Consider the following 15,515-nt stretch of genomic DNA (forward strand, 5'->3'; position numbering starts at 1 on the left):
ATATCCGATGCTCATTATGTATCCAAGCTACTTGCAAGTCCGGTTTAAATGCATCTTGGTATCACATTCATTACATTGATCCGTCTCTCTCTACCTATGTATATACATATATATTATATGTGCATGCTTCCATGTGTGCGCTTATATACATAAAATCATCTATGCAGCGAACTCAAAATACATAAGACGTAATTTTGTCTCATCAGTGTTTTGAGAATTGCTTTCTTTCCCCCATCCTTCCAAAAACAGACCTCGGAAGAAACGATGGGAAAAGCTTTTCAATTGGGAAAATCTTTTACAAAGATATTGCATAATTGCTCAGAATTTTGCCCTCCGTAAGATGCGATTTTTGTGCGACAAATATATTTACGTAATTTTTTTTCCATTTTTTATCAAACCGTAATTTTAAAGCTATTTCCTTTAAATCATCATACAAGCAATTATAGTAAAAAAAGATTCACTGTTTTATTTTGAAAAATCCCTAAGTTCTAAGATTTAATTTCTAAGATTAAAAAAAAAAGAAAGATAAAATATCAATAATATGATTTTATTTATTTATTTATTTACTTAATTTTTTAAATGAAGATCATGTTTTTGAATGTTTAAATTCTTATTTCTATTAAACTGAAAACAAATTAATTAAAATAAAATTCTAATGAGAAAAGATGAAAATTGTAACATTAAAAAAGCTTAGATATTTATAGTAATAAACAAAATTATGAAACATAATTTAATAATCTTTTTATTATTAATTAAAAGTTAAAATGTTAGATTTAACAGAATACTATAAAGCCCACTAGAGCTATCTTTGTAAAGGAAAAGGTACCTTCAAGGAGGAAACATGCATCATATATAGGAATATCATATATTGACATCATATATATTCTCTTAGCCACTAATTATACTTAAAAGTTAATGATACGAATAATCTAAGCCAGCATTAGAACCTTAAGCTATATGCAAATATCTAAATATTTTTAACTAACGAAGCGAATTTGATTAAATAAACAAATAAGACATCAAAACAACTAGTAAAGCAACTCTTAATCTTACCTTGGATTATCAGCTGTATATTGGTTTCGTCTTTTCCGTACGCATTTGAAGCAAGACAAGTGAAAAGCGCTGAATCACCTCTATCCACAGATTCTATCAGTAATTCTGATAGACTTCCATTATTAAAAACTGTCTCTGCTTGTCGATACCTAAAAGGGAAAAAAAGTCACAATTTATTAATGTTGTTATTTGTAAAATCATTTTCTGCCGAAAATATATTTTTTTTTCCATTTTTTAGTAATTGAAACAATCAGAATTTAGTAATTATTCAAAAGAGATATGCATTACCATAAGCTATTGTTTTATCAGTATCTGAAACCTCATTTTCGTCATCACTTGTAGAATATTCTATTCCCTCATTGATTTTCACAGCATTGTGATGCTGGATAATTAATATTCACTGAACTGAATAAATATTAATTATTCTTACTAAATGTATGGCTGAGAGAAGTGTAAAAAGCAGTTTATTAATGAGCTGAAGATAATAGATGCATTCTACTGAACAAGCGAAAAAATAAGATTTATTACGCAAAATAACTTATAATGGTTTTAACATTTTGCAGCCAATTCGCTGAGCAAACCGAACAAAGTAGACACTATAGTAATTATAAGGTATAAGAGAAAATTTGTAACTAATAATGTTATAGTTTATTATGATTTTGTTCTAAGATAATGGTAGATGTATAGTATCAAAAATTGTTCCTATCAACCAAGCACATAGTGGCTCAATTGGCAATACGTCCGATTCAGAAACCTAAGGTCCCGTTTCCGAAACTCATCAAAGACAAGTCGCCTAAAAATTTATTTGCTAAAATTTCCTTTCTGTTAATTTATTAAATTTATGTTACATTTATTGTAGGATGGTCTCCATTTTGTAGAGGCTTCCAAGTCTGAAATGTTTCAGCTCGTTCATCAAGTGTATATAGGTGGTTACTTATTCGTTTATAATAAATATGAGCTTGAGTTCAGATTTAAGTATTTTTCTCCTCATTTGTCTTAATACAATCACTTCATCTACGCAACAGTTTGGTGGAGGCACCAGGTGAATCAATTATAACAGAAAAATTACGCGAAAATCTAATTATTGGAGGGCCTCCCGCTGAATTTGATCTCTTACAGTATTCGAGCAGAAGACTGTTGAAGATGGTTGATGGTAAGACCGAAGAGAAGCTCTTAGCATGTGCTATCTCCTCTTCCAGTAATATATTACTGGGAGAGGAGTTAGCACCGATCCTGAATTACCAGCTACCCAGAAGCCCCTGCATATTCAGTGGGGATAACCAATAGTTAGCTAAAATACTTTGATGGAATCGCCAAATATAACCAATGAGATGATGAAATGCGTCTGACGAACGTCTGTTTTTGCCTCGCCAAAATCGCTACACAGTTATTCGATAATAATGACATATTTGCTGTAGAACACATTTTGCCGTGCAGCTGATATAAAACGCCAAGCTGAAAGACTGCTACTCACACTTGCGTACATAACCAATGACAAGTTTGAATTTTACATTCAAGATGTACTTTCTTTGTGCCGAATAGCTAACTCCTGCATACCTGAAGAGGAGAAGGTGGACCATCTCAGGAAGGGCATTGCTGAGGACTTGTGCCAGGTCCCGTCGTCTCAAAAGTATGACAACGTCGATGCCTTCGTGAAACGCTGTAGTCACATAGAGAGCCTTTCCACGAAGACGTAACACCCAAGCACGATTATAGAGGACATCTAATGTCTCCGCGGTATCGACCGATGCGGTATCGACCGCCCATGACTTAAGGTCTTCTGTCGCCATCATTAGAGAAGAGTTTCAGGAGATCCTAACGCAATTTGAGCCAACGAATGTCATTGCATTTGTAGTACGAGAGAACGTTATGGAGGATCTAGGGCCACTCACAGGTGCAGAAAGAAGAAAAATTACTCCCTAACGTTCTCTTGAGCCGGTTTGGACAGTCGACCTGTGAAGACCACGCTGCGTTACGCTCCTGCTATTTTTCGATTTTTCAAGTGGAAGTTTCACAGTGCGAAGTGCGTGTGATAAATCAAATTGTGCGTGAATGTATGCTGAATCCAAGGATACATTGCATTAGTATGTGTGCATCGTAGTTTTCAAAAAATTTGTGAAAAAGTGTGTTCAACAATTTTGTTCACTTCATATGCCGTCCTTGTAACGGCAACCACGTGGTTCCCGTACTAGGCTTAGGAAGTCCGTCGAAAAAATTCTAAGTCCAGAAATCTGTGATTTCTTTTCAAAAATCAATATCTTTGTAATTAATGCACTTAGGATCACCGGGTTTTCGGCAAATTGGTAAGTTCTTCATATACTATTATATTATATTTTCAATATGGCTGCATTATCTTCGATATCAGTATTTTAAGACTAACTTTTTCTGGAACCTAGCTAAAATCTAGACCCAAATAAACTTAATTTTCTGACTGCAGTCTGAAACTTTATAAAATATGTTAGTAACCCCAAAGGGTCTGTTCATTGGGCTCGGAATACTAGTTTAAACATGATACTTGATTTTGTCGAAACGTTGTGAATTTCGAACAACTCCTTCACGTCGTCGAGTGCAATTTCGACAAACTCATTACAGTGTATTCTCCATAGTTTTTAAGACTGTTTACTGTTATTTTAACTGTGTTATATTTTCTGAGTCTTTTCTGTGTGCTTTTACATATCGTATACATATTTTTGATTGATTATATATTATTTTATATAATAATATATTATTTCTCTGTTTATATTGAATATTCATTATGTTTTACTGATATAAAGCATATTAACGTCATTTGTAATTATATCATACCAGTCTGTTTCTTATGGGGAATTAATTACCTAGTGAGAGCTTATTTAATATTCACGCATCGCTATGCCTCAACAATGTTTCGATTACGGATGACCCAGTGAATGACAACTTTGATCCTACTGCATTGCTTGCAACTGATAACAACTATAGTGACAAAGTTAATTTGTTATACGATCATATTCGTGCCATTGCAACTCTCTATCGAGGAGGAAAGTAAACACTTCTTTTCGAACCACGAGAAAAATTGCTCCATTCATTGGATGCGTTACGGCAATTGGCTCTTCAGGGCCCGGATTACATCCCGAAACCAGCCACAGTTGAGGCTGAGGTGAATACATCAACAGTGGTCTGCTGTGAGGTTATTCATAACCCACCTATTATTTCATCTCTACAGCAAGTTCCTTTAGTTCCAAATCCCTCTGCTTTGCCTTCTCCAGCTCCTGGACACTCTTACGCATATGCATTACAGCAATCCCTTCCGCCAGCTACTACACCTACTTTAATAATATATCCAAAAGAGAACACAACTAGCAGGAAGCTTAGAGATAAACTTTCCCAGGAATTTCCTTTGCCGAAACTTGGAGTCCTAGTTAAACGGATCAAACCTATCCAACGGGGTGGATTGGCGGTGGTCTGCCAGTCGGAAGAAGATCGGAAAAAAATTAGCAGCTACTTTAACATCTGATCACGCACCTACATTTGTTAACGTAAAGAATCCCACAACAAAAAAACCCCTTATTGCAATTCATAATTTATCCCCAGATCTGACGCAGGAGAATTTACAGCTTACCATACAAGAAGACTTTGGCCTCACTAGTGACGAAGTTAAACTTATATTTCGTCTAAAGCAGCGACGCAATGTCAAGTGGGTTGCCGAGTGCAGCCCAAGGGCATATCAAACCTTCATGTGCAACCCTCGCATCTACATCGGCTGGCAAGGCCACCTTATCACTGAGCACTTTAATGTCAAAAGATGTTTCAAGTGCCAACGTTTTGGGCACCTGCAAAAAGACTGCCGCAGCGTCCACTATTGCGCATTGTGTGCTGTTGCACTATTGCGCATTGTACAAGGGGTATATAAACAGACAAGGAGAAATACTTTTATACTATTAATTTCTAAACTGCGTCCTTCATCTCTGCATCTCTCTGTATATATGTATATATATATATATATATATATATAATATCTTTCAAATAATAAATTAATAATATCACTTTAACTCCCGTCTTCATTCTAAAAATAGCAGAGCAAGAAATTTTATTCCTGGACATGGACTAATCATCATTGCACATGAACATGAGAAAAATACACACACCACAATTTTATATAGAGTTTCACATTTTAAATAACTGCGTAGTTAGCAACACGACAAAGCACAGCGAAATGAAATAGCGTCCAAGTGGGAACAAAGCTGCACGCGAACTGCGTATTTATCCAGTATGGCAGTCTGTTAAGATAAAGTTTATGGTTTAAATTAGAAAAATTCCAGTTCCCAAGATTTCAAGTTTCGGAAAAACTACGTCATCAGCGTTGCGCAAGCCTTGCAGCATAGATTAATCTAGAAATGATGTAGTACAGAAATGTTTTTATAGTTTTTAGAACAGAGAGGAAGAATTAAGGCGTTACTATAAATTTAAATTATAATTTTGATTTACATATTTTTAATCGTATACATATATATTATACGTATATATATGTCTGTATACTACGTTTACATATATATTGCATACAACTTCTATGTAACGCACAGTTACTAAAACAACAACAACAAAATGTACATTCTGAACTTTCGATGAATTTAAATTGTATTTCAACTTTGTTACCACTGGTTTCAATATAGCAAAATGCAGTTTGTCTAAATCTGTTTATAATTTTTTGTATAATAGGCTAAATATTGCTTCCTTATTTCTTATATATCTGTACTTCTTTCCTCTATGTGTTCAAAAATTCGAAGTTATGTCTTGCAATTTTATTGATTTAAGTACTGTTTCATTATAGATTTGATAACCGTTGATGGCAGTTTTATACACATTCATCTACAAAACCCAAAAAGCAAAGCTAGGACATGTACACTGATGTATGTAAGAATAAAGAAACTGGTCATAATAAAACTTCCCTGATATATGAACTCATAGCGGTCTATCCACTCAAGCAACTGAAATTAATTCAGATGTTGTTATTTGAATGTATGCGCTCAAGATTGTGATAATTTAAAACGACGTAACTCTCACCGTTACGTTTTCCTGCGCAAATTATCAACGTATTGAAAAATTATAAATGCAGTTAGAACGATACACGTAAGACGAAAATTGATGGCGTGCAAAGAACTGCTGCCCAGACAAGAAAAGACAGGGGGAATAAAACTTTAATTGGAATTACAAGTTTTCAACAGGTACAGCGTTTCAAGCAACAGTCATCTCCCGTAAATTTGCAGTTTCGTAGTTTCTTGGCCACCGCGATCTCCCGACCTGGTTCTGGGATAAATTGAAAGCTAAAGTGTACACATAAATCCATGAGAATCGTCAGACTTGAAAGGTGCCATAAAACGTGAAGTTATACAGTTTCCTCCCGCAAATTTACTTTTGGCATTGTTGTCAACAATCTCTCGCATGCAATGCGTTATTGTCTGAGAATGCGGGCATGTAACTTGTAATTCCAATAGAAGTTCTTCCTCTCCCTTCTCCTCCTTTGTGTTGTCTTTTTTTCGTTATACGTGTATCGTTTTTCAATGCACTGAGCAGGTTCCAACCGAAAAAAATTCGAGGTTGCCATTCGAAAAAGCATTTTGAACGCTTAGTTGAGGCCATTCAGGTTTCCGTTTAAAAAAACAAGTTCTTACTTTAGTTGAGCATTATTTTTTAAATGCGTACACTTCAAACATTCACTAATCATATGAGAGTGGTCTAAAATATTATATTTTGGCAACAAACGGAAAATCTTCGCTTTTGGACAAGCAGAGAATTATTGTATCGGATATGACATTATAAATAACAATTTAAAAAATTTAAAAGTGTATGTATGATATGTGAATTAGTATTGTTGAAATGTAATGGCGAATATACACCATTATTATTCTGTTCTAAGCATATACGTCTAGCATATTTTATTAAAAATTAAGAAATAAGCGTTTGAAAAGAAGCGCAAGTAATTTTATCCTTGTTGGTTTGCAATATTTTTCACTTCGTGCAATCACTACTTAAACTTCAAAATATGGCTTCAGCACAAAACAAGAATCCTTAGAAATTCCATAGAAATTCAATGCTTAATAAATGGATGTAAATGGGAAAATGGAACACTTTTGGCTTCCTCAGTTTGAATAAATTGAATCTAAATGTTTACCAGATTTAAACAATACACTGGTGCAAGAACTGATTGAAATGAAAATAGTTACGCACAAGCATAGGATTTTAGGTAATATTTTCTCCTCTATTTTTATAGTGTCGATGAAGAAAAATCTGAATTCAATTTATTGTGAATTAAACACTGTGATAAAGTATATGGCAATTGAAGTTAATGTTTTAGTGATAGGAGTTAAAATTTTATTTTAATACGGTGATATATGTAACCAAGCCTAAGGAGTAATCTGAATGTTTACGGCTACGATTGCGCGAACAAAATTTTTGGAGTTGAGCTGTTGGAATTAAAATCTGTATAACAAGTTCATATTCGAATCATAATACAGTACAATCGGAAACAGTAAAACAGATGATGCAGAAAAAATGATTTATGATGAATTACGAGTAAACTCTCTGAATCTAATGTTTTATTGAATTTTGTAGCTTAAAAGTTTGCAATCACAGAACCAATTAATTATTCGATCGTTATTTAACTTATAGAAATAAAAATGTCTGATGTAATAGGATAGATAACATTTAGTGTTTAAAATCTAAAATAATAAATACGTTCTACGAGTATTTACGAAGTTTGAAATTTATTTAAAGTAGAAAAATTAAAAACGTCAATAAACACAAGTTACCTAACACATTATTATTGACAAAGTGATTTTTGGAAAAACATGTTTTGCATTCAAACGAGTGAATACTTTTATTTTTTGTCTTCTCAAATGTGAAATATTTTAATCATATTACAGAGAGAAAAATTTCTTAGCGACTGATGCAATTACATATTGTGGATTGAAATATCTTTAGAATAATTTCATACAGCATTAAGTTTAAAATAAATAATTTCATACAGCATTAAGTTTAAAATAAATAATTTCATACAGCATTAAGTTTAAAATAACGTAAAACTTTAAAATGCTATAAGATTAAGTATCCCTCAAAAGTAATTAGAAGAAAGCATCCTCTTGCAGTTAATGATAAATTGCATTTCAGACGAAAAATTAAATTTTTCTTTCCACTATAGTAAAAGACAATATGTCTAGCTAATTCTTTACCTTATCGAAAGATTTTATTCCGTGCTATACTATTGGATTAAGTATGATATATTTCATTAATTAATATATTAAGTAAGAAAATGAAATTTAAAATGAAGTATTTTCAAAGATTAATGTGGTTTAAGATATAAAATTAAAAAAAAATAATTTCCACAATTTTCTGCTTTGGAAATTAATTTAATTACTGTGGAAATTACTACTACTACTTCATAAATTAATTTTCTACTGCAATGAATTTTTCATCAAGAAATGTACATAGTCCCAAAATAACTGTATTTGTCGACAAATGAGCAAATTAAAGTAAAAATGGTGAATAATTTTAATTTTTTAACATCGTATTAATGGAGATTTCATAAACATATTCTCCTAATCGTACACGAAGACTGGAAGCTCGAATCTAAATGCAGTTAAATTACTAAGTTTGAATGCATCAGAGCGAGACCCAGCGATATGTTATTTAATATATATTGATGAATTTCTGCCGCTAGGTGATTTGATTCCAATATACCGAAAAGAGGTTTCGTAAAAGTATCGATAACCGGTACACTTTATCAGTCTTTGCAAATCACAAGAAGAAATTTTCGTGCTTGACCGTAACCATCTTCATGGCTGATCTCCAAATTCTATTACCTCAAGAAAATATATGTCACGTCCTATCTTCGAAAAAATGATTTATTCTGAAGAGGTTCTTCACTAAGACTAGCAGCTAGTCTGGCGCGCATTGGTGTTAGTATATTTACGTGAAATGTAATTTTCATCTACAGTAGGCGCGAAAATGTTCAGTTTTCCTGCATTCTGTTTCTTTGAGTTCTTGCCGAACGCGGGGATTACGTCATTAACACCTAGCGCGTACGACAAACATCGTATTAATTACATCGACATTCTACAAACTTAACTTAGGGAATAATTGAGTTAGTTAAAAATTAGTTGACTTTCTACAGACAAATTGAGTTGATATAAAAATAAAATTGTATAATTTAAATAAATCTAAATATTACTGGAATTGAAAGAGAAAAATGAAAGAAATTTGAATTGAAAGTACTTTTATCATTGCTAAATAAGTAAGTACATGATGCAATTACTTTTAAATAAGTGTCACAAGATTTGCTTGGCGCAATGCCTGATACAGCCCATTAAATGTTTTTACAATATATAGTTCAAAGGTTTTTCAATATGTGTCATAAAGTAGCCTTTCCTTTCTTCATTTGGATAAAACTCTATTACAAAACCAGACAATTTATGCGCCTTTTCAAAATTTTATCATCTTCATTATCGCTGCTTTCACCATCTGGTAGTACTACTTCTTCATTTGTCATTTCAAGATCATCATTCCTGACTAATTCTTTGATTTCTCCTTCATACATGTGTGAAAACCCTTAGCCGCCGATTGCGTTTACAGTTTGTATGATTTCCTTGGCTACATTTTCAATCGATGGACGAAAGGCATCCCTCCCTTTAGGCAGATAGCCCTCGTGTGCTTTGCCATAATTAAATACACACACACACATACACACACACTCAATCGATGGAAATCGTTTAAAACTTTTGACCATTTTTCTGGTCAAAAAATAAATATCCATTAATGAGAAATTCACTTGTTCCCATGCACCTTTCATTTTAATGGAATGTCTTAAGTTGAATTGCTTCCAAAATGCCATTAGTGTGTCGTGGGTTTCTTCGTCTAGCGCCTCTTATTTACAGAGATGTAAACATGCCTGACATAATAGGCTTTGAATGTTTTTTTGATACATTGATCCATTGGTTTGATTAAGGAAGCGTAGAAGGAATAAAACCTCTACATTTGGATGCTTTACTGTAAGGGCTTTAACACCTTGTCCGGAACGCGTAATGGCAAACTGCACAATCAGTTGATCAATGCTAAATGAATTTCGCACACTCCGCATGCCCAGAAGAGAATTTGGCGGAATTACGACTTTGGTACAATTTTAAAAGAAGATAAATACGGTGTGTAGTTTATATTCTGTTATCTGGATATAAACGGTTCGAGATTTTGAAACTTACTATGTTGTAAGTTGCTTCATTACTTACAGTGTAAATATCGATTGTAAATTACGCAAATTTTCGTTTAAGAATGATTACAAGATATATTAGCTGAATCTTTATTGATTATACTTCTGAGGAATACAAGCAATTGCGTATTTAGCATACGTTCCATTCGTATATACTTTAACAAATTAAAGAATAAATCCAGTTTAAATTACTGAATTAAAGTCAAGAAAATTATTATAAATAACCGATATTAAGCATAACGTTTATGAACCAAAATGAAATGAAACAGAAGCAAATGCATTAAGCCCCCCCTTACTATGGCCCCCCTTAGTGGCCAGTATTTCCTCCCACAACAACGGTAAACCACTGAGCATGCGCAGGATGCGAAATTCGTTAACATTGATCAACTCAATGTGCGGTTTGCCATTACGCGTCCGGGGACCATGTTCGAGATTTAGGAGCATTCTGAAGTTTAGGTTTTGCTGTTCAAAGCAATATGCGACTTCTTTAAAGAATGAATTTTCAAATTAATCATTAAACAGGATTATCACAGCACGGCCAACGCTCTTCAACCTACCGCGTATAATTGAAATTTCTGTGTTGCACAAAATAAATGGAGACAGTTAATATAACAAATATACGCAAAATCGTGTTCCTCGAATCCGCCTTCGCCAAGAGTATTGTAAAAACTCTATTCTAACATAGATTCAAAAGTAAGGAAAAATTGTTGAGTAGTTTTTGAAAAAAAACAGGATTAAAGATTTCGAGCTTTATATATCCAGCATAATAAACTTGAATAATATTAAATCTACATTAAATTATAAAAGCTGTTGCCGTTTCAAGAGAATAAGACAGTTAATTTACATTTGATATTACAGAAATTATAGTCATTGTAGCAAACTTAATTATTTCAAAAATAAAGGCGAATCATAAAAATGTTAATGTCCTTCATATCGTAAGTCTTATGAGTGAACCACGGAGTGAGCATTACGTCTCCCAAGTACGCATTACGTTTTTATACTGCCCTGTTTCACAATATTTCGCAAATTTCGGAAGTACATACAAATATTAATAACGCGAAAATAAATTCAAATACTATACTATGTTCGATCCTAGGGAGATTATTTTCTGTTTCAGAAAATCTTCTTTTCTCTTTTGGAATCGACTCCTACGTTTTTTAATCGGCAGTGATTTCGAGAGACTTTTAGGAAGCTAAATGGAAGTTTAAACTAACAGGGCTAGACCACTTCCACCTCCTTGCTTGATTTAACTTTTATAATTATTACAAACTGATAATCAGCTTTGGACCAGCATGTATAATATATTTTCGCAAGCAGCAAAATCTTCAAGCATTTTCCAAGCTATGCATTAAATCAGAACATAAGCAGCGCTTTAAATAATTTTTTACTTTATAAGGTTATTTCTCACGCCTTCCTAGTACGCCTTCGTGGTGTAGTGGTTCTGCGCACTGGGCCGGTATTCAAGAGGTCCGTGGTTCGATTCCCAGCGAAGGCGTTCCTAATTTTTCAATCTCTCTTTTTTCAAAATAAATCCTAATGTCTCTACAGCGGCGACCGAACTAAAAGGGCGATGGATGATGACTCTCCGCACCCAGGATTTAGCAAATGGGTGCTCTAAAAACCGCAGTCGCCCTGTAAAAAGGTGAGTATATAAGGAATTTCTCCCGCTTTCCTAGTGTGCTTTCGTGGTCTAGTGGTTCTGCACGCTGGGCCGGTATTCCAGTGATCCATGGTTCGATTCCCGGCGAAGGTGGTTGCTAATTTTTCATATTGCTTGCTTCGAAAAAATCCTAATGTCTCTACAGTGGCACCCGGAGTAAAAGGGTAATGGATGATGACTCTCCGCACCCAGGATTTGGGAAATGGGTCCCCTAAAAATCCCAGTCACCCTGTAAAAGGGGGAGTTTATAAGGTTTTTTTCCCGCCTTTCTAGCGTGCCTTCGTGATGTAGTGGTTCTGCACGCTGAGCCGGTATTCCAGAGGTCCATGGTTCGATTCCCGGCGAAGACGTTTGCTAAATTTTCATCTCTCCGGCTTTTCCAATTAACCTAATGTCTCTACAACTTATAATTATTTTATTGCTCATTAATTCTTCATTTTCAATCTGCGGATAACTCACTATGACACATGCGTGATCTAATGAAAGACATCACACTAATATCAAACTGGCAAGTAGAGATTTAAATTTATAACCATAGTTACAAGTAATGAAATCTTTTCGGAAGCCACACGTTATGTATTTTTGTACGAAGCTTACCAATTTTAATTAATTTACTTTTTAAATATTTAACTGAATAAACTGGCAGCTTATATAATAAAAGAAAACATAAATCTGCTAACTGTTTGTCATGCTTGGATAAGAGCAATTCTTAATCGTACTTCTAATATTTCTGCGACGGATATAGGTAAGAAAATTCTTTTCTAACATCAATGAAACTGTATATAATATCAAAAATATTGTTTGAAGAATTTTTAAAAGATAGTTCAGATTCATTTGTGAAAAATAATGCTATTTAAACACCAATTCCTATTTTCAGAAATTACACAGGTTTTATCTATAGCCTTTTAGGTAGTATGTGTCCTGTTCTGATAAATATCAAAGACTAAGAACAATTTGAAATCGAAACTCTTCTTCTCCTTAGCAAAAGTCACGTACACTTTGAAAATGTTGTAACAACAGCAGTAAGAAACAGTAAGAAATTTAAGACCTAAAGATGATTTTGCATTTATCACAAAAATTTTCAAAATTTTGATGCCATAAAAGACTTTGAGTATATGAATATTTTACAGTACCTTGTCATAACCTTCGTGTTCAGCGGTTGACGATCTTTCGTCCATAAAATATTCAATGGCCTCTCTCCATATGCTTGGCAGGAAAGTTTGGCCTCCTCTCCTTTCTTTACTATCTCTGCATGGAATTTGTTCGTAAAATGAGCAGCAACTGTGTCGAAAAAATAAATCAATAAATAAGTAAAATAAATAAGCGAGTATTTTTTAGAACCGCATAATGTATTTCAATAGCCATCGTGATGCAGTAGAAATTTAATATTAAGACTTAGATTCATCAACAAGTTAATTGAAAAACTGACATTGCCAACATATTAAAAGTAAAAATTGAATTTTGCAATGAATTGCAAATTTAATTAATTTTTTGGCATGCATTATTGATTAGCTTCCTTCTGAAGTCAAACTGCTTTATTTAGCCAAAACCTTTCGAAAGTATGATGCTGATTATTTCAACGTTATAGTTAAGTATAATTAAATAAAACAATTCCAAGAACCACTGCGCATATATGCAGCTAATTTAATAATTTCAAAGAGACGCTAGATGTCATTCATTAACTGTACTTTACAGTCAAAAACAGAAAACACAGTTTTACGTCTTCAGAGCATAAGTATAATTAATTTAAATTTTAATATGGAATGATTGACTAAAGTCCAAATTCTTCAAAAATGAATGAGAAATTATCGAGCATTTTATCTTGTAGTGTAGTTAATAAAAACCATAGTTCTTTTAAACAACAGGAATATAGTTTTAAAACATAGTCCTTTTAAAGTACAGAATTAGTTTTTACATTTTTCATGCTTTTTTTACATATAGCGTAAAAACATAGTGCAAATGTGAAACAAAATTTACATCTTTATGAAATGACTACCAGTTTTGTTTCATTTCTAATTATAAAATTTGCACAGAATTATCATTCAGTATTAAATTACAGAAAATTTACTTGGAAGCTTGTTACCAAATCCCATGTTAGTGATCAGATAGATTTGTTAGACCTATATATTTTACATCCTGTGTTTAAATAAACCAGTATCAGGCCAATTAAATGTGTGTTTTTCGTGTAAATAAATGTACGTAATTTTCCACTTTTCAAGTAAAGACCGGTGGTTTTATATTAAGACTTGAGGGTCTGTTAGGAATGCTATTAAATGATAAGTTGGTAGTCGGTGGTTTTAGATTAAGACTTAAGGGTCTGTTAGAAATACTATAAATGATAAGTTGGTAGATTTAAATGTTACAGCTGAAACGTTATTCTTAATTTTGATTTGATTTATTGTCATAAAATCGTAATCGCACAAATTCATTGTAATGCATTGGATTAACGATCGCAAATAGAATATTCAATTTCAATGAGCAGAAAAAATAAATGTTATTCAACAATTATATGCAATTTCCTTTGTCCCTAGGCGTCCAAGAATTACTTTTTTTATCTATTCCATTTTCCCATTAAGTATTTTTTGTATAAACTTTAGAAAATATATGGTTTATTAAGTTATTATCTGTGGTTAAGAAAACCTATTTATTTAAGATAACACCATAAAGAATTCACAGTGCGTCAGATAAAGTGACCATAGTAACCACAGCTTCTGGAAAGAATGCAGTCGTTAACTTTCGTCCTTTCCAATTTCTACCTGAGATTTGCACAATATTACGATCGTTTTGCTAATATCTCTATGTAAACCTCACTATTTAATTCTTCTACAGTTTCATCGAAAGTCACAACATTGGGTTGCCAAAAATGTAGGGATGTGTCAGGGTGTGAGTCTCGAGGTGCTCTTTCAGTGCCACAGTCGCCCCATTTGAGCAGACCAAACTTCCTGCGTAAAGCTATCTGAAAAAAAGTGATTATTGCAAGACGCATACACTCGAAATAAAGAGAAGGAGAAATATTACTGATCTGACTCGATATATAAACATATATACATATATTTTAAATGACGGAAACTAGCTTTATCTAGGCTTTCGCCATTACTAAGGCCAGCAGTGATGGTCATTTTATTATGAAAGCACCTAATAGGCAGCCAGGGTTATCTCGTAAGAAAGGACAGACAAGTTACAAGGATGTTTTCTATGGTATTCAAATCCAGACCCTTCAGGACTCTTCAGTATCACATACCGGTTTCCCTAACCACTATGCCGTATATATTATATTTCTATACCGAATTATAAAAATCCCACAGTGTCACTTTCGTGATCACCCAAAAAGAATGGAAATATTTTCTTGTGTATTTTCTAGTTATCTGACATTGAATGCATCAATGCTCTTATAAATTGTAACGGTTACTTGTAGCCTATTATTTTCGTATATTGTACAAATAGTCGGTTTTATTTGTGACGCACATAGTATTTATTGTATGGTACTGAAATCGTTCTTAATCATGTATATATCATGATTATTTTGTTTGCATTTGTCTTAGCGATGCCAGCAAACCTAATTTAGAATAA

General features: G+C 33.2%; 1 protein-coding gene across 1 annotated transcript in view; it reads right to left on the reverse strand.

Moving 5' to 3' along the window:
• The window catches only part of LOC118183143 (cell adhesion molecule Dscam1-like), a 610,771-nt gene that overhangs the window by 75,069 nt on the left and 520,187 nt on the right, over window positions 1-15,515 (reverse strand). Inside the window, exons 13-14 of the mRNA XM_085816874.1 lie at window positions 13,079-13,226; window positions 1,054-1,202 (exon numbers count right to left, since the gene is read on the reverse strand). Of these exons, the coding sequence (XP_085673000.1) occupies window positions 1,054-1,202; window positions 13,079-13,226 (297 nt within the window). The remainder of the gene's footprint in view (window positions 1-1,053; window positions 1,203-13,078; window positions 13,227-15,515) is intronic.

This window comes from Stegodyphus dumicola, chromosome 5 (genome assembly GCF_044657685.1).
Source record: "Stegodyphus dumicola isolate Sdum_Otavi_A_Nest chromosome 5, ASM4465768v1".
In the NCBI taxonomy this organism is placed as follows: Eukaryota; Metazoa; Arthropoda; class Arachnida; order Araneae; family Eresidae; genus Stegodyphus; species Stegodyphus dumicola.